At 41.6% G+C, this 20,620-nt stretch overlaps 1 protein-coding gene across 2 annotated transcripts; it reads left to right on the top strand.

The window, feature by feature from the left end:
- Nucleotides 1-1,204: 1,204 nt before the first annotated feature.
- Nucleotides 1,205-20,384, top strand: YBX1 (Y-box binding protein 1). Of its 2 annotated transcripts, XM_047724132.1 has the most exons (8): nt 1,205-1,517; nt 2,213-2,276; nt 11,361-11,394; nt 14,166-14,255; nt 14,555-14,857; nt 15,129-15,211; nt 18,961-19,226; nt 20,000-20,384. In XM_047724132.1, exons 1-7 carry the CDS (start codon nt 1,352-1,354, stop codon nt 19,193-19,195), a joined length of 975 nt encoding a protein of 324 aa, XP_047580088.1. In that variant the 5' UTR covers nt 1,205-1,351; the 3' UTR covers nt 19,196-19,226; nt 20,000-20,384. The 2 variants fall into 2 exon arrangements, with proteins under 2 accessions (XP_047580088.1, XP_047580089.1); XM_047724133.1 differs by lacking the exon at nt 14,166-14,255.
- The last annotated feature ends 236 nt before the right edge of the window (nt 20,385-20,620 follow it).

The raw sequence follows: 20,620 nt of genomic DNA, 5'->3' as shown, positions 1-20,620 counted from the left end.
TGCCTACCTCTATAACCGGAGGTCTTCATTCTAGTCTTAACTACTTTACTTCCATTAGCCCTCTGTCTTCCTGCCTTTAGGCTTTTGCATAAACCTCCTAGTGCCTGGAGTCAGCAGCACTCCACCTTCTTCCCACCTCCACTCCCCAAATGCTTTGTGCTTTTGCAAAGCTGGAGTGTTTGGAGTTTGGGGTATTTAAATTTCTGCCTTCATCCCTAGACTGAATTTAAGGCAGAAACTGAGTCGCGAACTAGTGCATCCCAGTCGATAGCAGACACTTAATGAAGAACGAATGAAAGTGGAGGACTTCGGGTACATCAGGTGGCAGCCTCGATTATAAATCGTTTGTGAGATGAGGATTGTAACCCCTATTTCACATGGCTGTTGTACGGATAAAGCGCAAGGAAAATGCCCAGCTTGCTCAATAAACGTGAACTGAAATTAAATCTGATTTGTGACCAATAGAGAAAGACGTGGATACTTAACAAGACAGTTCTATGCCTGGTAAGAAGGTTCAGAAAGCAGGTCCCCGTGGAGTACACCACCGCCCTCCCCTAAATATGCTGATCAGGGGCGGTGAGACGAACGGCGTGGTCCCTCCAAGGTGACTGCTCCGCCAAAACGGACGCTCTTTGAATGCATACGTTCTATGTTCAGTTCTAGACACCCTCGCTGTGCGGAGAGTACATGGCCATTGTAGAAAATACTGTTGTATCTGCAGTGATGGTCTGAAGTCACAAGGACCACATTTAAAGCAGAGGGAGAAAGGAAGGCCTTCCCTCGACACAAGGCTAGGTGTCGTCCCGTGCCCTTCCAAGACCCCGGGTCAGACCAGGTAATCCGGTCAAGCGTCTGACGGTCCCCTTCCTTCGGCCAGGATCTAGCCCTGGACTGGGGGCCCTCCCGCCCGCGTTGCAGCCTCGTGAAAGTCACGTTCACTCTGCCCGTCCTTTCGGGTACTCTATGGTTCTCGTGGTGACTCTACTCTAATTCTAGTTCCGGTCTCTATGGCGGCGGCGGAGGCAGGAACGGTTGTAGGTCGGCCGAATTAGCCGCCTAAGAGCCAATGAGAGTGGAGGAGTGATAAAGTATTAGCCAATAGAGTTCAGGAGTTGGGGTCAGGTGGTGAGATTGACAGCAGTGCTGGCCAGTGAACGATGCTTGGGGCGGGTCGATCGCAGGGCTTATCCCGCCCGTCCCGCCATTCTCGCTAGTTCGATCGGTAGCGGGAGCGGAGAGCGGACCCCAGAGAGCCCTGAGCAGCCCCACCGCCGCCGCCGGCCTAGTTACCATCACACCCCGGGAGGAGCCGTAGCTGCCGCAGCCGGCCCCAGTCACCATCACCGCAACCATGAGCAGCGAGGCCGAGACCCAGCAGCCGCCCGCCGCCCCCCCCGCCGCCCCCGCCCTCAGCGCTGCCGACACCAAGCCCGGCACCACGGGCAGCGGCGCAGGGAGCGGCGGCCCGGGCGGCCTCACATCGGCGGCGCCTGCCGGCGGGGACAAGAAGGTCATCGGTGAGGGCTGGACGGGGACGGGGGTGGGGCCGTAGGGAAGTCTGGCGGCGGAACCGTTACCCGAAGCGTGGCGAGCCGGCGGGCGCGCGGCCGGCGGGGACCGACTCGGCGGCGCGCGGCCGCCCCTCCCCCAACCCCCCCACCGCCACTCGCGCCCTCGCGGACGCCGGCCCGCCCCGGTCCGCGTGCCCGGCTGGCGCGCGCGCGCGCGCGTCTCCTCCCGCGCCCCCTGCGGACCCCGCGCGGTCGCGCGCCCCTCCCTCCGGGCGGCCGCGCGCCGCCGACCGCGTGTGCGGCGGGGTCCCTCCCCTCCCCGGCGGCCGCGTGCGCTCGGGCCCGCACGCCGTTGTTCCGTCCTCTCAGCCCGCTCCCTTCCGCGTGTACCCTGAGGGCGCGGCGCGCCGCCTACGCAGGCCCGAGTGGGCCGGGCGCTTCCCCTTCCCTCACGTGCTCTCCGCCCCGCAGCCGCGCCCGCCCGCCGGCTCAGCGCCCCGGGCCTGCCCGCGGGCCTCCGCCGCTCCGAGCCCACCCACGTGTGCTGTGGGGCCCGCGTGCGGCCTCGGGAGAGAAAGGTTGTCAGGTGGTCGCGGGCCTCGGCGGAGCGCGTGCGGGGCCGGGTGCCCAAGCGTGGCGGGTCTAAGAAAGGACATCTGGTAATCGTGGGGGTTTTGTGTTTGTGTTTTTTTTCCCTCCAGCAACGAAGGTTTTGGGAACAGTAAAATGGTTCAATGTAAGAAACGGATATGGTTTCATCAACAGGTGAGATGACCGCCACCGTAGTCTCTGTCCTACCTTTTGCATCCTCTGCTCCGTGGGTAGGCTCTGTGTGGACGAAGAAGGGTGTAAGCATGTGTAGCTTGTTACTTCTTGGCAGTGAGTCTGTTTTCCTCGAAGATTGAAGAGATTAGGGATTTAGACAAGGTCTTTGTTTTGCAGCTAAATATTAATTTAAAATCCGTTTCAGAGGCTTCTTAGGTGAGGAGCAATTTAAAAGGCAAGTGCAGTGAGTGAGCCAACTCTTCACAGAGCAAATTGAGGAAACTGAGGTCTAGTCTAACTGTCTTAACGATTTTTATTTTTGTCAACCCTTTTATAACTTTATGAAATTGGTAGTGAAGAACGTGATGTGACCACTGATTAGTATATATAGGTTATTTCTAATGCGTTAACCTTTGGAGGTAACAAGATTTGACAGTGCAGGATTTGTCATCTTGACTGTTAAGTTTATATGGTCTTTGTTTAATGTTTTCAGTATATGTTGTCTTGAATGCTTTGGATAAATTTCACATTAGGACTACAGTAGTTTCTGTATGTTCCTGTAGTACCATCTGGAAAAAGCCTCTTTTCCTTTCTCAGTTTTTATTTCTCATACTTTTTGGGCTCCATCTTTAGGATTAATCTTTAGAATCGTTTGTAGCAATAGTGATGGTAATGTGCAGTTTTACATACTGTACTCTTCATGGTCTCCCTTGTGAGCCGGGCATCATTTTCAAGATGGCTGCCAAGCAAGGCTACTGGTGCAGTTGCATATGGGTGTAGAGCATGGTGTGTGCTCATAGCATATTAGCCTTACAGGTAGGATAGTGTCCTCTCAGCATTTTATTACATTCTTACTCTAGAAGGCATTAAACAACCAGATGTTTTAAAAGAAGACCTAAGAGTAAGAAATAATACTGCATGCATGTGAAATGGACGCTACTGCAAGAAACCCAAGTGGGCAAGATCAAGCTTAAAGATAGACCTAATTGGCTGGTGAAAAACCTTTCATTACTCAACCCTAAAGTATTGTCGAAATGTTCAAAGCAGAAGAGAATTTAAGCGTTTGATGGCCTGTTTTCCACAGTTGCAGTTGTGAGGAGACAGTTCTCTTTCTTCCAAAATGTTTGGGAATTTCTACTCTTAACACTGCTTTTGTGACAGGCCAAGGCTACACTTTTCATCAGTTTTTTAGTAATGGGTTACTAGAGCTGAAGGAAGGGAATGCATGGCTGCTTATATTTGACTACTACTTAGTTGATCTCTCAATGTTAGGATTTCAGTTTGTATTTCCCCTCTTACTCTGACTCTTCTTACTGTCCTAACCCTTAAACCAATAGTTTCCAAATTAAAGTGGGCTTATTGTTCCTCAAGGTTGTTAAAAAATACAAATTCCTCAGTTCTTTGTTTCCAACCTGGATTCATTGGGTCCGGGGTACATTTTTAACAAGAATTCCAGGTGATTATGTTTGATGGGCCATACTTGAAAAACTGCCATTAACCCTTTACCTAATGGAATGCTTGTGTACACATTAGAAGGGACTGTAATTTGCAACCTTTTCTGTGGTTAGATTGTAGTTTGTGTGTGCTTTAGATGTTGTACCATGTGCCTTATGTTTTCCTGCATAACAGAGGTTTTGATTTTTGAAGTGAACAGTTGATAATCCAATATAAAAGAATTGACTTACCTATACTCTAAATTATTTTATGAGATGCCACTCCTTGAGTATCTCCTTTCCAACTTGGAATCAATCCTGTTGGTGGTCCTCCAGGGCACATTAAATGTAGATAGACTTTTGATCATCCTTTGTTTGGACTGTCCTAACCTCAGCTATTTTGTCAAGTTAACTGGTTTAAATGTGCTTTGTGTTTCTAAACTGGTTATCGTAGTGATTCTAAGACTTTAGAGTCACTGTAAAATGTGACAGCAATTAAGTCCAGGAGAGGTTTGCCTTGATTAAGGGAAAATATAGGTCTTAAAAAACTATAGTCTGGTACCAGTTTCCAGGTTGGTTAGGTATGTAGGGACTTGGCTCTTGGGGGGTTTTGGGAGGAAGCAGACACATGCTGCTTCTGTAGAAAGGAGAGGATGTAGTGTTTGAGATGATTGCTGTGACTGTAATTTTAACCTTGGCGTTCTATGAATTACATTCTGGTTCTTAAGAGTTTTGTAATGAAAATAGAAGATAATTTTTATGTAAACTTTGATTTTAAAGAAATCTGTTTTCATTGCAAATAATTTGATGTGTAAATGACTACTTGTGAAAGTAATGTTGTATCCTTATCAAAATTATTTTTTATAGTGTTTTCTCCTGGAGGTTTTCTTGGGTAAAAGGTGCTAAATAAAAGTGTGTAGAGCTTTAGAACTTCAAACATTTTGGCTGCTTTTTTTTTTTTTTTTTTTTTTAGGTTACAGAATCTAAGAATTCTGAGAAATTTATGGTTAGTCCTTAAGTATGCTGTGTCTTGGAAACAGTGGTTGGATTACGTGATTAGAGGGGTTTATTAACCTGTCCCCATTTCATTATTATTGAAAAGCTTCGTGCTCGCTTCGACAGCACATATATTATTGAAAAGCTTCACTCAAAACTGTTGAAGATGGCATTAGACAGATGCTACAGGGGTCAGTGGTTTCAGGGTTTGGTTCTCTGCTTTTTAAATCTGGAAACCCAATTTTGTCTTTTGCTTCCTGTTGTTGAGGATTAATCCATGCTCATGAAATTTGTGAAAAGTTGGCATGAATCAGTAACAATTTTAAAAGGTTTTCATTGGGCAGTGCGTCTTTCATAGTGACCATAATAGGTATACTTCTCTGTTCTCCAGAGTACTTAAAAATGCTTAATCAATCATTCTAGAGTTTTGGGGTGGGCAAGGAATTCAGAACAAAGAGAATCCGATAGGTAAGAGGACATAAATTGGTGACCAACTAGCTGAATCTACCTTCAGATGTTTTGTTTGGATAACACAGTCTCTGGGAAAGAATTGGAATGAGTTGGTGATACTTAAAATTGGGGAGATAATCTCCAAAATAATCAGATTACTATCTTTTTAAGATCTGAGTTTTAGCTTTGGGACCTGAAGTCCCATGTAAATAAAATCAGCTGGCCATGAGTAGTATTGACACCTTTAAATGGGATGTACATTCTCTGTACCACAATATGTCAGGTTTGGTTTTCTCCTGTGTTGACTTCCCTTCCTGCCTGGCCTCTGTACATTTGAGTTGATTATCCTAGGAAGAGGTATAATAAACTAAGCCAAGGAAGGGTTTAGCTATCTTCGGGAAAAATACTTAGTCATGGCTGTCAGGTTTAGTCTCTCTTTTGGGGATTCCCTGTGTATACAACTGATGAAGGTGACTTCCTTCACACAGTGGTGACACACAGAAAAGTGGCTAATGTTTTTCAAGCACTTACACCAGGCATTACTATAAATGCTTTACATGAACTAAGCTATTTAATCCTCAAAATATTTGAGGAGTCAGTATTCTGAGGCACAGAGAAGTTGAGTAACTTGCCTTGTGAAGCATGGAAAGTGGCAGGGCTAGAATTTGAACTCTCATTTTCTGCCTTTGGAGTTTGTTCACTAGCAGCTATTAACACTGTTCCTGAAAATTGGCCCTGGTTCTCTTCAGTTCGGTTGGTGTCCGCAGTTAAAGATTATTTTTTAGGTTGGCTGTTCTTAGCCATCAAAACACTATACCTAAATGATACCTAGCAGTCACTGGAGCTCCTCTATGTGCTGACTTGGTTTTCCAGATTTGAAAAAATTTGCTTTTTTGCACTGCCTATTACGTGCAGTTAGGTAGTGCTGTAACAGAGTTTAGTGCGGATTGGCTTTACAATTAAAAAGGATTTCCTTAATATAGTTAATACTAGGATGCAGTTGAGGAATTAAAGGAGAGAGCTTTTGACCCTTATATTACTTGTGAGTCTTTAAGGGTTGTTTAAATAAGACTCTGTGACTGACGTGGCCTAAAATATTTACTCCCTGGTTCTTAGTTCTAAAAATTTGCAGACCTGTGGGAGAGTGATTACCAAGTCTCCTGGACTGTTAAAATCAGACTGAATTTGATGACAAATGGTAAGGGGGTATCTATATCATAGAAGGCGTGGATAATCTGTAACATAATTGACTACATGCTGTGGCACCAGGGAAGACTTGCTGGATACTGTTAAGGAAGGATGGGTGGGTGGAAGCATTAAAAAAAAAAAATTATACCTAAGTAGTCCCCAAATACGGTGTATCACTGGCAGTCTTGAAAAAGCACTGTTACTGGTTGTCATTTTGGGTAGGGGGTGTGTTTGTTTTGATCTCAGAGCTGAGGCTCTTCAGAAGGTGACTTCTATATAAGGCACTTCAGGATTGATTTGCATGCTGGTTGTGTTAACTACTGATTTTAAGCTGGCCAGAAGTCATCCTTATTCATCAAGTCACTGATAGATAAAAGATTTCATCTTGAAATCTAGAGTAGAGAATGAGCTTACTTCTGTTTACCAAGTATTGGGGCTGTTATTGCTGGATTTTCCACCCTTCAGTCTTGGCCCTTGGAAACCTCTACAATCCAGCTCACTGAGGCAAAATGATAGAAAATAGTGGGGGAAATAGGGGCCTGCTGGCCCATAAGAAGTGTTTAATAGAAAACAAGTAAAAAGAGAAGTAGGGTTTATTATCTTATGGCCATCTGCAGAAGTTGGAAATTGGTGTCCGGATGCTTTGGGTTACGGAGCATATATGGATGCTAAGTCCTAGAGGTTTTTATGACTTAGAGTTAATAATTTGTGCCCTTGGGCAATTTAAGCTGTTGAAAGGGCTTGGTGTGGTATTCTGCAACAAGATAATAGGATAAAAGTATTTAGTTATGGATAGATGAGCTTATATGTTAGGTTTCACTTAACACAATGCTGTGGTTTGGCAAAAGAGTTCCTAAAATTCTAGGACATTTTGAGACACTTTTTAATCTGTATAAATTTAGTAGTATAGCAGTTTAGTACTGGCTGCATGTTTTTACCTTCATTGTGCTACATTGGGAACTTTTAAGAGACTTCTATTTGTAAATCCCAGCAGAATTTCTTTTTTCTTTAGCATTTTCCAAACTTAAAATGGTAACCCCTTTTTTTCTTCAGCCTCTCGCTATCTGTGATTCTTTTTTCCTTGAAGTTCATACTGTGGCCTCATTTGCTGAATAAGGACAATATTACTAGTCAGGTGAGAAAACCTCAGAGGAAGAGTGTTTATGAAAAATTTTCAGTGCAAATAATGCACTTAACAGCAAGAAGAGGAGTAGTAGAATCCAGCAAAAAGCATACACCTGAGTGCAGGAGGACTGTGCTGTATGGAGTGACACTGTTGGGATATTGTCGGCCTGTGCTGTCCAGTACAGTAGCCATTAGACTTGTAGGAAAATGTGGTTCTTGCATCTGAGAAACAGATTTTTTTTTTTTAACTGAATTTTAAACTGATACCCAATTTAGTGTTTGTTTTGAACCACTTTCTTATGAACAGCTTGCGTTTGTGAACCTACTTTTCAGAAGTGTAAAATATAGAGCAGATTATGAAGGCCTAGTATGAAAAAAGAAATGTAAAATACTTCAGTTTTTTATATTGATTTTTATACATGTTTAAATGGTAAAACTAATTTTTACCTGCTTTTACTTTTTTATTGTGGCTACTAGAAAATAAACATAGATACAGATTTCTGCATGCTATCCCAAAGTGTACTGCATTCCTGTGAGACCTCTCATGAAAGTGAAGTGGCATCAAGTGAACTTTCAGATAACAGGGCAAACCTGTATTGAGCTTGCATTTTATTTTTTTCGGACAACAGTACTAGGCACTGGGCTGCCAGTAAAATAATGTCTCAAGTGGCAGCAGTACGGATGGGCTTGGGTTTGATTATAGTATGGTTTTTAGGTAAGTGTTATTTTACCCCATTGTCCAAATAAGGCGACTTGGCCCAAATCGGATAGCCAGGATTCTAACCTTGGCTCCAGTGTTTATAGTAAGGAATGCTGAACCACACTGGTCTGTATATACACTGCCTGCTCTTTCCTTTTCCTCCCCTCTGATCAGTAGGACTTAACATACTATGATATATGGAAAACAGTATTGGGTAATTCAGCTGCTGTGTTGGATCAAAGGTGGTGGCCTTCTAGGTTGAAATACTTGAAGATAGGCCATGTGTTCACTTTTACTACTGGTGCTTAGCACAGTGCCTAGTTAGTTAGCTGCTTTTTAAGATTTATTTGTTTTTGGAGGGGAGGGGGACAGGGAGAAGGGAGAGAGAATCTTAAGCAGACTTCTTGCTAAGCACAGAGCTCAACACGGGACTGCATCTCATGACCCTGAGATCAGAACCTAAGCCAGAACCGGGAATTGGACACATAACCGACTGTGCCACCCAGACACCCCTAGTGAGCTAGCTTATTACTGTACTAGTCTGCCCTGTCCATAATTTTCCACCCTCAGTAAACTAAGGTAAAGTTAGAAGGATGTCTCTTGGTTTTCAGCATATACCACAAAAGATATGAATGCCTACCTTTCTTTTAAAGATTTTATTTATTTATTTGACAGAGATCACAAGTAGTCAGAGAGAGAGAGGAGGAAGCAGGCTCCCCACTGAGCAGAGAGCCCGGGGGCTCAATCCCAGGACCCTGAGATCATGACCTGAGCCGAAGGCAGAGGCTTTTCTAATTCCTTTTATTACCACCTTGAAGTAAAATCTGTAGATAACTACTTGCATTTTTTTTTTTAAGGTTTTATTTATTTGACAGAGCAGAAGCAAGGGAAAGTGGCAGGCAGACGGAAAGGGAGAAGTAGGCTTTCCACTGATGGGGGAGCCTGATGTGGGACTCCATCCCAGGACCCCGGGATCATGACCTTAACTGAAGGCAGACGCACATCTGACTGAGCCACCCAGGCGCCCATCTTTTTATTGTATAGCATATTCTATGTGTACATAGCTATTTGCAGCTGTATCAGAATACATGAATAGTGCTACCACAGAGACCAACTGTTAAAAGAAATTATGTGTTGGCTACCCAGATAAAAAGTGGCATTATCATTAAATGAAAATTTCTCTCCATGGAAGTTGCATTTTTAGTAAATTTAATGTATGTTAAAACTAAAATACTAGATTCAAAACTCAAGTTATAATAAATGTACTTACATGAAAGTCCACTAGGATACCAAATAATTCTTTGGCCTCCAGCAAGTCTGATATCCTTCACCCCAATTATGGCAAATCGTGCCCGTCTTTGGAACAATTAAATGGCCTATGGTGGTCAACGCTGCCCCTGTTGAGAGTTCCTGTTCTAGACTTAGCCTATCTTTCCTACTCACCAGACTTTTGTTGCACTTCTCCTTAGGGCCCCAGGGTTTGGAATTCAGTCCCAGTATTGGAGATGAGAACTTAATAGTGATGGCTATGGAACTTTGTGGGATGCCTGTAGACCTATTTGACAAGCATTGTGGCAACCATTTATTCTGTAGGTTTTCTAGTATTTAACTAGCTTGTAAAGGTCAGTTTTTAATCAGTTGCCTTGAATAGCTTAAAATTCTGTTCCCATAAGTGAAATGTCCTCATGTTATGATAGTCCAAGCTGTGTGGGTTCTTTGGTGCATTTCTTCCTCCACAGTTCAACAAGGAGCCAACAGTCAGTAAGTCAGTCAGTCTAGTTCATTGCAACCTTTGTTCCTTTTGTCATTAAACATTAGAACTCTTATTGAGCCCATTTTCTCTCTGACCTACTGGACAAAATGAAGAGGGAGGTTTGGGAGGTCAGTAAAGGTCTGAAAAATGGATTCTCCTGTGGTTTTTGCTTATATAATCTTAATCCTAGTGTCCCAGCTAAAATAAGCTTTTTCTCCCATTTCCCCCTCACTTCCATAATCCATGTATCCATATAGTTTTCCCATTTTTACCACAAGAAAGAGATCCTTAAATACATTCTCTCACACATAAGCCCTGTAATTTAAGCTTCCATCAGTCCTGGTCTGGGCTTCTAGGCTATTCTTTAGAACTAATTGGGCTCCTCTTGTATATGAAATTTCGCCTAATAGCCACTAAATTTTAACATCTGATGATGCTATGCCATATTCGTCTACTCAAAGGCCTTTGGTGCCTCCTCTACCTACATATTGTTTAGCCCCTATTCTTTACCCTCCCCAAGCCACAGCCATATTCCTCATGCTCCAGCCAGTTTGAACTCCGCTTTCATTGAATTTATTAGCTGCTGCTTTACCCAGATCCTTGACTTCTTTTCTCTCTACCTCTGGAACGTCTTTCTCATTTTCCAGTAAACTTCTTTAAGACTTAAGGCAAATGTTCCCTCCTTTAACACTACTTTTAAAGTCCTAAAGCAGATATTTCAACCATATTTCTTTAGTAGTTTGACCCGATATTTAATGATTACTGTGAAATGGTGTCTGGTATGAAGTGAAGGGGTTGTGTATGCTTGTAGGAAGTTGTCTCATTCGTCCTCGCCACCTTAGTTCTCCAGGACAGTGCTGTTGCCACAGGAATGAAGTTAAGAGTGGTGTATGCTGGGGCACCTGGGTGGCTCAGTGGGTTGAGCCGCTGCCTTCGGCTCAGGTCATGATCTCAGAATCCTGGGATCGAGCCCCGCATCGGGCTCTCTGCTCAGCATGGAGCCTGCTTCCTCCTCTCTCTGCCTCTCTGCCTGCTTGTGATCTCTCTCTGTCAAATAAATAAATAAAATCTTAAAAAAAAAAAAAAAGAGTGGTGTATGCTAGAAAGTTGTTAATATTTGGTAGGATAATGAGTGATAGTTGCTAGTCGCTTAAACCCTCTTAATAGCCTTAATGGCTTAGTAGGTCACACTTAGACTTTTTTTAATCCTTCTGCAGATAGTAAGGTTACAACTGTTGGCAACTGCTTAGTCTCAAAGAAAGAAAGAAACAAAAATTATGTTTCTGCTTTAAATTTCTTGGGGGCTGGTTGGCAGCCAGAAAGTCTCTAACAGTAGGGAAAAGAGGGGGGAATGCACAAAGAACCGTGGTTATTCTTAACCTTTGGCAACAAGAAATGTATTTCATTTATGACTTGTTCAACTTGGTTCTGTCTTGCAGGAATGACACCAAGGAAGATGTATTTGTACACCAGGTGAGTGCTCGTGTGAATGTTTACAGTCCTAGTTTTAAGGGTTGTGAGAAGAAAGAAAGGGGTGGATGTTCTCTCAACTGTTGTTCCTTGCAAAAAGGTTATTATATCCAACCACCAGACAATTTAGCTCCCACAGGAAGAGTGGGAGCATGCTTAAATGTATACGTTGAAACATTATATTGGCATATTGGCGGTTTACTTAATTAAAATAGGTGTTTCAGATGGGTATTTTGTTAATAGCTGTAGCTTTTTTAAATGAGGAAATGTGCTCAACTCAGACTAAATTTTTGAAACCCAGTTTCAAAGGAAGAAAAAAGTCTCTCCATTAATCTAAACTTGAACTAATTTTGCTATAAATACACAGGAACTTTGGTGGGGTTGTTTTCAAACACTGTCACGTTTTAACCTCTATCATAAGGACAAATCACAATGATCATGGGGAAAATAGGACTAAACTGCAAAACCTATCAATTTGGAGCGAACACTATAACACCAACAAAGTTAGCCTAGGTCCTTCTGTTTATTCTAAAGCACTTTGGATGGCAGTTATCTTTGAGAATTTTGGTTGGCTTGGAAAATTGTGACAAAGTTGGTAATTATGCATTAAAAATTATTTACATTGGCTTCAGTGTTTTAAGAGAAAAAATTAATGGGATTAGGTGCCATATGCTGAACTTTCACAAGTACATTTAAGAAAAATATTTTGGAGAGTGATCATTAAGCATTACTTTTATTAAAGTAAGCCACTGCCAAGTAAACACTAGTATCTCAAACTTAAGTATCTCACGGGCTCCTCACAGGTGTACACCGGTTAGGAAGAACACAGCTGTGTATGTGTAGTTGTGTGCACTGCAGTTTTTTTCACCAAGACTGTTGAAATATTGTTACTGTATATTGAAAATCAGTCTTAAGAACTTTTTAACCACTTTTTTTACTTTCTGTCCAGACACCAAAAGATACAGTTTTCACACGCACACTGTTACTCAGGCAGGTGTGAGCTTGGATTGGCAGCATGTTTTCCTTAGGAAGGGCTCTCTGAAGTTGGTGCTTTGTTGCTTTCTGAGGTACAGCATTCAGTGGCAATCCAGGGAGCCAGATCAATTTCTAGTATGTCCAAAACCTTATCAAAAATCTCAGGGTCAAATATGTAATTTTGGAAACGTTTTAATTGTAAACATATGGGCACCTGGCTGGCTCAGTAGGAAGAGTGTGAGACCCCTGATCTCGGGGTCATGGATTTAAGCCCCATATTGGGTGTATAGATTACTTTTTTTAAAAAATGAACTTTAAAAAAAAAAAAAACATAAATATAGGACTGCTCAATGTTATTTTTAAAACAAATGTTTTATAAAATCGAATGCCAACTCCTTTGTGTTCCTTCTGCATATTCAAAGGAATATGCACATTTCGGAACAAGAGACAGCAAGGCTGGTCATTCTTGTTACTTGTTGGCAGCACAAAAGGGTTTGGGGAGATCGGGGGTGTTCTGGAGATGCTGACCAAAGTAAGCTTTGAAATTGTAATTATCCATACTTCTGCTATCCCCTATGACTGCAGGTAATTGAGAGTTGGCTATATATGGAAGGTATGAAAACTTTGTGACAGTTTAGATGACAGATTGAGATCAATTATTTGGCTGAATACATGTCACCCACTTGGTACTGACCCACAGGTGTCACCAATATGCTTTCCTCTTTATTTTGGAAGTGGTTCAACATTTAGTTGTTTCTTGGGACTTTGGATGCTCAGGTCTTAGTGTATCAAGGAGACTGCAGTTCTGGGCAACTTAGCTTAATTGGCTTCAGCTTTGTTGGTTGTCCTGCCTCCTATGGAATGGAAATGCATGAGTGACCCTGTAATGGATACCGCTGTGATGTAGTAGAACGAACATGGAATTTGGAGTCCCAAGACCTGGATTTAGAAAAGTCCATACTGTGCCACTTAAGCTGTGTGACCTTGGGCAAGTCACCTAACCTTTAAAAGCCTGTTTATTTGTTAAAAAAAAAAAAGGGAGTAATAATACCTCACATTTGTCAAAATGAGATTGATTAGGTAATGCATGAAGGAACTTTACTGTATTAAACTCAAATGTGAGGGGTTATTCTTCCCTTTTTACTTAGTTGTAGCAGTCTAGAGAACAAGTAACAATGTGAGATTTATTGTACGTTGAGGAGGTAATAACTGACTATCCCATGTGGTCAGATAATGTAAAGAGTGGCGCATGGTCAATACATGTGAATTGCATTTCCATTGAAGTATTATCACAGACCAGTTGGAAGGGATTTTGGTTGACATTTGTAATTGAGTTTGATATGGTTAACACAGGGACAAAGTTGGTTTGGTCAACTTTGAAGCATGCAAAACTAAACTCGCCTGTCATCTAAACTGGCCCTGTGTGGGGCTAGCTTCTACTATTAAGTGCAGTCTTTGGGGGATAGATGGATATCCTCATTTTGTATAAAGCTACATATGATGCTTTTGCAAAAGGCATTTTTAAAAAAATACATATTGTTGTGTCTTGAGTGTTAAATTACTTGTTTTAGTTTGGAAATAGTGGTAAAATGCTGGGGCCTTGTAAGATTAGAGCATTTTGGTTGAGGTTGGGGGTAGCATTGGTCCCTGTTTTCCTAAATTTATTGACGGTTTGGTCTTATTTAAAGCTAATTTTAAGTGTATATCCAAGCTAAAGTAATATTGACTCTGGTACATTTTGAATGAAAAAGCACATTATTCTCCCCTGTTAATCTATTTTTGGAATGTGATATTACTAGACTGCCATAAAGAAGAATAACCCCAGGAAGTACCTTCGCAGTGTAGGAGATGGAGAGACTGTGGAGTTTGATGTTGTTGAAGGAGAAAAGGTGAGGATGCTTTTTGTGTAAAGGTTTGACTTCAGTATGGAAATATTTTGGAGATCTCATCCGTTAGGATGGTGGCTCTAATGTGGATGGCTGGGTCAGGTGACCACATGAACACAGGTGCATCAAGCCTAATGTGCTGGCTGCAGTTAGAGGGCAATCTCTTCAGAACAGTGAGGAGCTGATGTTTAATCATTTCTATGCACCCCTGGCCACATAGACCCTTTTTTATTTGTTTTGTGTAAATTTTGGTAAGTGTACTTAATTCTGTTGTCACTGTCAATATATGATGGCTTTTGTAGGGTGCGGAGGCAGCAAATGTGACAGGCCCTGGTGGAGTTCCAGTGCAAGGCAGTAAATATGCAGCAGACCGTAACCATTATAGACGCTATCCACGTCGCAGGGGTCCTCCACGCAATTACCAGCAAAATTACCAGAATAGTGAGAGTGGGGAAAAGAACGAGGGATCGGAAAGTGCTCCCGAAGGCCAGGCCCAACAGCGCCGGCCCTACCGCAGGCGACGGTTCCCACCTTACTACATGCGGAGACCCTATGGGCGTCGACCACAGTATTCCAACCCTCCTGTGCAGGGAGAAGTGATGGAAGTAAGTGTTCAGTTTTCACCAAAAAGTAAAAGAAACAGCATGTGATAACTTTAAATAAGACTGCATTTTAAGCATTTTCTGGGTGTCTCCCCTATGTTGGAGTAATTAATCTTAATGGGAAGCATTTTTTTTTATTTCTAGAAGATTAATTTATAATTATAGTTATTAGATGGTTGATTTATTTATTTTATACTCCTGTATGCAGACTTTGGATTTGTCTGATTGGGTTTTTACTCTGTTACTGTTTCAGTCAGCTTGATTGTCTTTTCAGGGTGCTGACAACCAGGGTGCAGGAGAACAAGGTAGACCAGTGAGACAGAATATGTATCGGGGTTATAGACCACGATTCCGCAGGTACGGTTTGTATTAAATTTCTCAAGCATATGTTGGGACTCGGCGGCATCCAGCTTCTCCTGCAGCCTTTTGGAGTCATCTTACTTGTTAACACTTAACATTTTCTTTTGTCAGATGCCAAAGAGGTGAACCCGAAGTCAGTTATCTTTGAGAATGTGTTCTTTGCTGGCACTGGTTAAAAACAGCTTGTGTAGATGAGGTCTACTTTATATTCAGTTGTGGGTTCCCTCCCCCCCTGAAATGAGGTTATGGAATTTCAGTTTTTCTGTCTTTGAACAGGTAAGAGAATAGTTCAACCTGTGTTGTATGTTTCAGACCTACTTCATTGGGAGGGAGAAAGGTAAAGGTAAGAATTGCCTTTAAAGCCTTAGGAGTATGTGAACCGCACCTTAGTCATGAATGAAGACTCAATAGTGTTACCTCTGAAATGGCATACTTTTCCATTAATCACTTCTCAGTGTAGGGTTTTTGTCACCCTTAAGTTGCAAAATGAAATCACTCCAATAAAGTACATAGTAACTGGAGAAGACTTCCATGAGCCAGATGTGTTTAGTGTATAAACACATGATATATTTGAGGCAATCAGTGTACCAGTGGGTGGATAGAATGGTGTTAACAGCTGTTTCTTTTAAGGGTCTTTTCATTAAAGCATTGAGTCTCCACATGTGATCCTTAAAACTAACGGGTTGGATACTTAAGGCAATACAGTAATAATTCTTAACTGATCACTTATGTAACAGCTTTAACTGTACATACCCAAGTAAGTTTGAAGAAATTCCTTCCTATAAAATTATTCATAATACAAATAGATTGTATACATTGTGACTCTGTAAGAGGTTTCCAGACAGGGACACACACATACACACACACACACACACACACACACACAGACCCATACCCACGTTTAAAATACTTTAAGGTGGAGCACTGAAGCTTTAGGAACTAGGAGCCCAGCTGAGGCTGCAGTACACATCAGTATGTGTGCATTGAGAGATTTGCAGTAGCTAGTGTCCATAATTTATTCTTTTCTTATTTCTAGAGATGTGTGTTGTGTCCTGAGTTTTTATTTCATGAAAATGGCCTGGAGTTCTAGCTCTGCTTCATTAAAATCTCCATCAGGAGATTGTGTTAGCCATGTGCTGGATGTTGGAGATCAATGGGTTTTCCCTGTTGAGTGGGGAAGATTATTTTTGATGCTGACTGATAAGCTTTGTTGATCCTGAACTGAACTATTATTCAAACTAGTTTTAAACCTAGACAGAGATACCTTGTTAAAACATTGCAAATAATATAACAGTATCATTTTTTACAGTGTTCATTGTTTTTAAAATTGGTCTAAAGTGGGCTCTCATGGCAGTCTATACATTACATCCATGGGTACCAATGGCAGAAAGTTTACCTCTTTGTTACACGATAAAGCTGCTTAAATTTTTTGCCTAACTTCATTGATGTCTTTAAAAGATAGCATGTGAGTTTTTGTTGTTGAGTGCTTCAGTTTTGTTGTTTGCCTTTTAAATTAGACATACTAGTCTCATTTGAATGGATAGACAAGTTGATATGCTGATTACAAAGTATAAGGGAGGAGTGGTGTTAAGAAAGTACTTTTGTTTGAGAAATTGGGCATATTCGTAGGCTGGAAAATGGCAGCAGAAGATGGTTTGTAGAAAGCAGCTGCTTAGAATTGCCTGTAGATAGGATAGGATTTCGTCCATAAGTGAGTGGTGGACCCTTTGCTAAGACCTGGGTGTTTTGTGTGTAAGGAGCCAAAGCAAGTGGGCACTGGAGGGCTAATGGAGTCAGAGACAGAGAGGTAAGAGGTATGGGGAATTTTGGACAAAGAATGTGAAGTTATCTCTAGAAGAGGAACGAGAGGAAATCAAATAATAGAAAATGGTTACAGGGTCCACCCAGCATGCTTGTATTTTGCGGCCATTTTTGAGCAGCGGGCTCAGATTGAGCAGAGTTGAATTAGTCCAGCGTTTGTTGATCCAAATGTAGATCCTAATTGGTCATAATTAATGGTGGGCTTTATACTTGGGTAGGAAGGGAGAAAAATATTGAGGAAGAATGGGAGATAGAGTAAGTGATAGGAATGTTGGATTATAAATCCTAATGGAAATAAATAATGGGAGAACAAGAAGGAACTAAACTAGGAGAACAGGAAAAGGAGTGTTTGGAGAGTGGAGTCCTTAAAATTGGGAGAACCCAGATAGGAAACAACTGGTTGGGAGATAAAGAGTTTAAATGCCCAGGTTATTTGGGGTTGTCAGGATAACTACAACAGGAAAAGCATAGTAAATGGAACATAGCCTAACATAAGATTTGAAAAGCTCAGAGTTTTGGAAAGAAATGGGGAAAATTGACTTAGAAGCCACAGTGATTGGATAAAGCAGCTGCACGTGAAGGCTTCAGGGGAGAGCTGGAAGAGTTTTGCCAAAGACTGTCTATGTGGTTCCAAAACTAGGGAAAAGGGTCTCAGGAAAAAGGGAGGGGAATTAGTTGGAGCCCATGATGACCAGTAGGTATAAAACACACGCTACAGTCTTGATGTTTCTGGGGTGTTGTGATTATGGATGGAGGAAAGGCCAAGAAAACCGCTTTCTGACATTTATAGTCATCAGCAAAAGCAATTCTAATCTTTTCCTTGGTGTTAGAAATCTTGATATGATACTTTTTTTGGTCCTGATATCTTTAATTTCAGGCTATTAAATATAATATTATTAGAATGTAAATTTGAACTTTTTTCTAAGTGTACAACTCTGGATTTTAATATTCACACAGTTATGCAACCATTCCCACACTTTTTCTAATTACAGACTTTTTCACTCCTTCCCCCCCACCCCCAGCCAGAAAAATACCCTTGTGTCCATTAACAGTCTCTCATTTCCCTGTACCCCAAGCCCCTGGCTGCTACCAGTCTACGTTTTCATGGATAAGTCAGGGTCCACCACATGGATGTGCTATTTTGTTGAAGATCTTCATTAGTCAGCTAATGGGCACCTGGGAATGCTTAAACATTTTTGTTGCTGGTAATCACGAAATGGATACTTTGTAGGTATATATACCTGTGAGTGGAATTGCTGGGTCACATGGTGAGTGACTCTTAACATTTTGAGGAATTGCCAGGCTGCTTTCCAAAAGCTGCTGTACCGTGATTATATTCCCACCAGCAACGTATATGAGGCCTCCAGTTTCTCCACATCCTCACTGGCGCTGGTGCTTTTCTGATCTTTGATTGTGGCCATTTTGGGAGGGTGTGAAGTGGCCTCTTTGTTTTGAATTGCATCTCCTTAATGACTAATGGTTGCTGTGTGTTTTGATTTACATAGAGCATCTTTTCTTTTTGATATCCTGCTTTTTTTTAGCAAGTGCTCATCTATCTGTAAAGGATTAGTAGCACTTGGTTCCAAACCTGGCTATCATGGAGCCCATTTAAAATGACATCAAAGTGTCTGGTGTTATGCCACTTCCAGTCATGTAATGATGAATTTTGTAATAGGTTATATACTGTGAGTAAGTTTGCTAGTCCATTAAAACCAGTTTTAAATACACATCCTCTAATTTGCACTTCAAATCCTTGCACAGACATCCCATCCAGTTTGTAAAATGGGAACCAAGTTTGTGCTTTTTGGTTTTTTTGATAAACAGGCCAGATGTGATGTTTAGTTGACTGACCCAGTGAGAACACTGGTGGGTGGGTTAAAGAATGAAGGTTTTATCGTTGCAACTTTGCACAATGTTCATTCCAGGGGTCCTCCTCGCCAAAGACAACCTAGAGAGGATGGCAACGAGGAAGATAAGGAAAATCAAGGAGATGAGACCCAGGGTCAGCAGCCACCTCAACGTCGGTACCGCCGCAACTTCAATTACCGACGCAGACGCCCAGAAAACCCTAAACCACAAGATGGCAAAGAGACAAAAGCAGCCGATCCACCAGCTGAGAATTCGTCCGCTCCCGAGGCTGAGCAGGGCGGGGCTGAGTAAATGCCGGCTTACCATCTCTACCATCATCCGGGTAAGTAGGCATAGGTGGCCTTCTGGCCTCTGAGCAGTCATGAGTGGTGTCCATTCATGCAAGAGAAAAATCCCGGTTCATCAGGTAAGATGAACCAGTGTTCTTTAGGATGTCTTTCAGCCATAGTCCTTTTCAAATTACCTAAGTATCCAGTTTGGGTAATGGCAAGTATCAGGGCCATACTTGGCCTATCTAAATCTTGAGTATTAGAGCCTTTATCAACTGTTCTGAACAGAATCTGTGATTTCAGTAGTGAGCTGAGTTACGTCTTGCTATATAACTACCCTAAGAAGTATGATGATTATGCTGTGTTTATTTTTAAAAAGAGGTGGGATAGCTTACTAGAATAACCTGCGTGGTGATGAGCAGTATAGTCTCTTTGGGGAAAGTGGCAGGTTTTAACATTATATCAGGTCTAAAGTTAAGGGATTCCTTTGCGTTCAGTTTTTTACTTGTTACTGAGAAGCCTCTAATTGTCTTTGTTTGGCTCTGGAATTGTCATTTCTAGCCAGCGATACTTTTGTTTTTTTCCCTTCTATTATATTGTGGGTGGCAAAAGGTCATCCAGAACTGACAGTAGCCATTCTTGTCACAGAGCATTGTTCACTCCTGTTGGATCAGTGTCTTGGGATAAAGAAATAGATTTGTTAATGCCTTCCCTACTTAGCTAATGTAATCTGGAGCAATTTGGTATATACTAAAAGAACATTGTAGTCAATTGTGCAAGATAATCTTAAATTTAATTTTTTTTTTTTTTTTTTTTTTTTTTACAGTTTAGTCATCCAACACGAAGAAATGAAGATGAAATTCCAGCAATAAGAAATGAACAAAAGATTGGAGCTGAAGACCTTAAGTGCTTGCTTTTTGCCCATTGACCAGATAAATAGAACTGTCTGCATTATCTATGCAGCATGGGGTTTTTATTATTTTTACCTAAAGACGTCTCTTTTTGGTAATGACAAACGTGTTTTTTAAGAAAAAAAAAAAAAAAGCCTGGTTTTTCTCAATACACCTTTAAAGGTTTTTAAATTGTTTCATATCTGGTCAAGTTGAGATTTTTAAGAACCTCATTTTTAATTTGTAATAAAAGTTTACAACTTGATTTTTTCAAAAAAGTCAACAAACGGCAAGCACCCGTTAATAAAGGTCTTAAATAATTGTCTTTGTGTATATTTTTGTCTTGTCTTAATTTTAGTTTAAGTCCTTAGTTGGCCATAGGAACCTTAGCTTAAACCTAGCTGCAAATAGATGGTACTCACCGATTAGTTGGGAATTTCCTTAAAATGTGTAATTCTTCAAGTGACATACCTGTTGGCTCGTACTAAACATCAGAAAACATTTACTAGGATGATTTGGCCATTTTCTTTTTTGTAAGTTGTTTTTGCTGAGGGACA

The sequence above is a fragment of the Lutra lutra genome, chromosome 4, assembly GCF_902655055.1.
Source record: "Lutra lutra chromosome 4, mLutLut1.2, whole genome shotgun sequence".
Lineage (NCBI taxonomy): Eukaryota > Metazoa > Chordata > Mammalia > Carnivora > Mustelidae > Lutra > Lutra lutra.
Note: the sequence above shows the minus strand (reverse complement) of the source record. Positions and strands in the feature narration are given on the sequence as shown.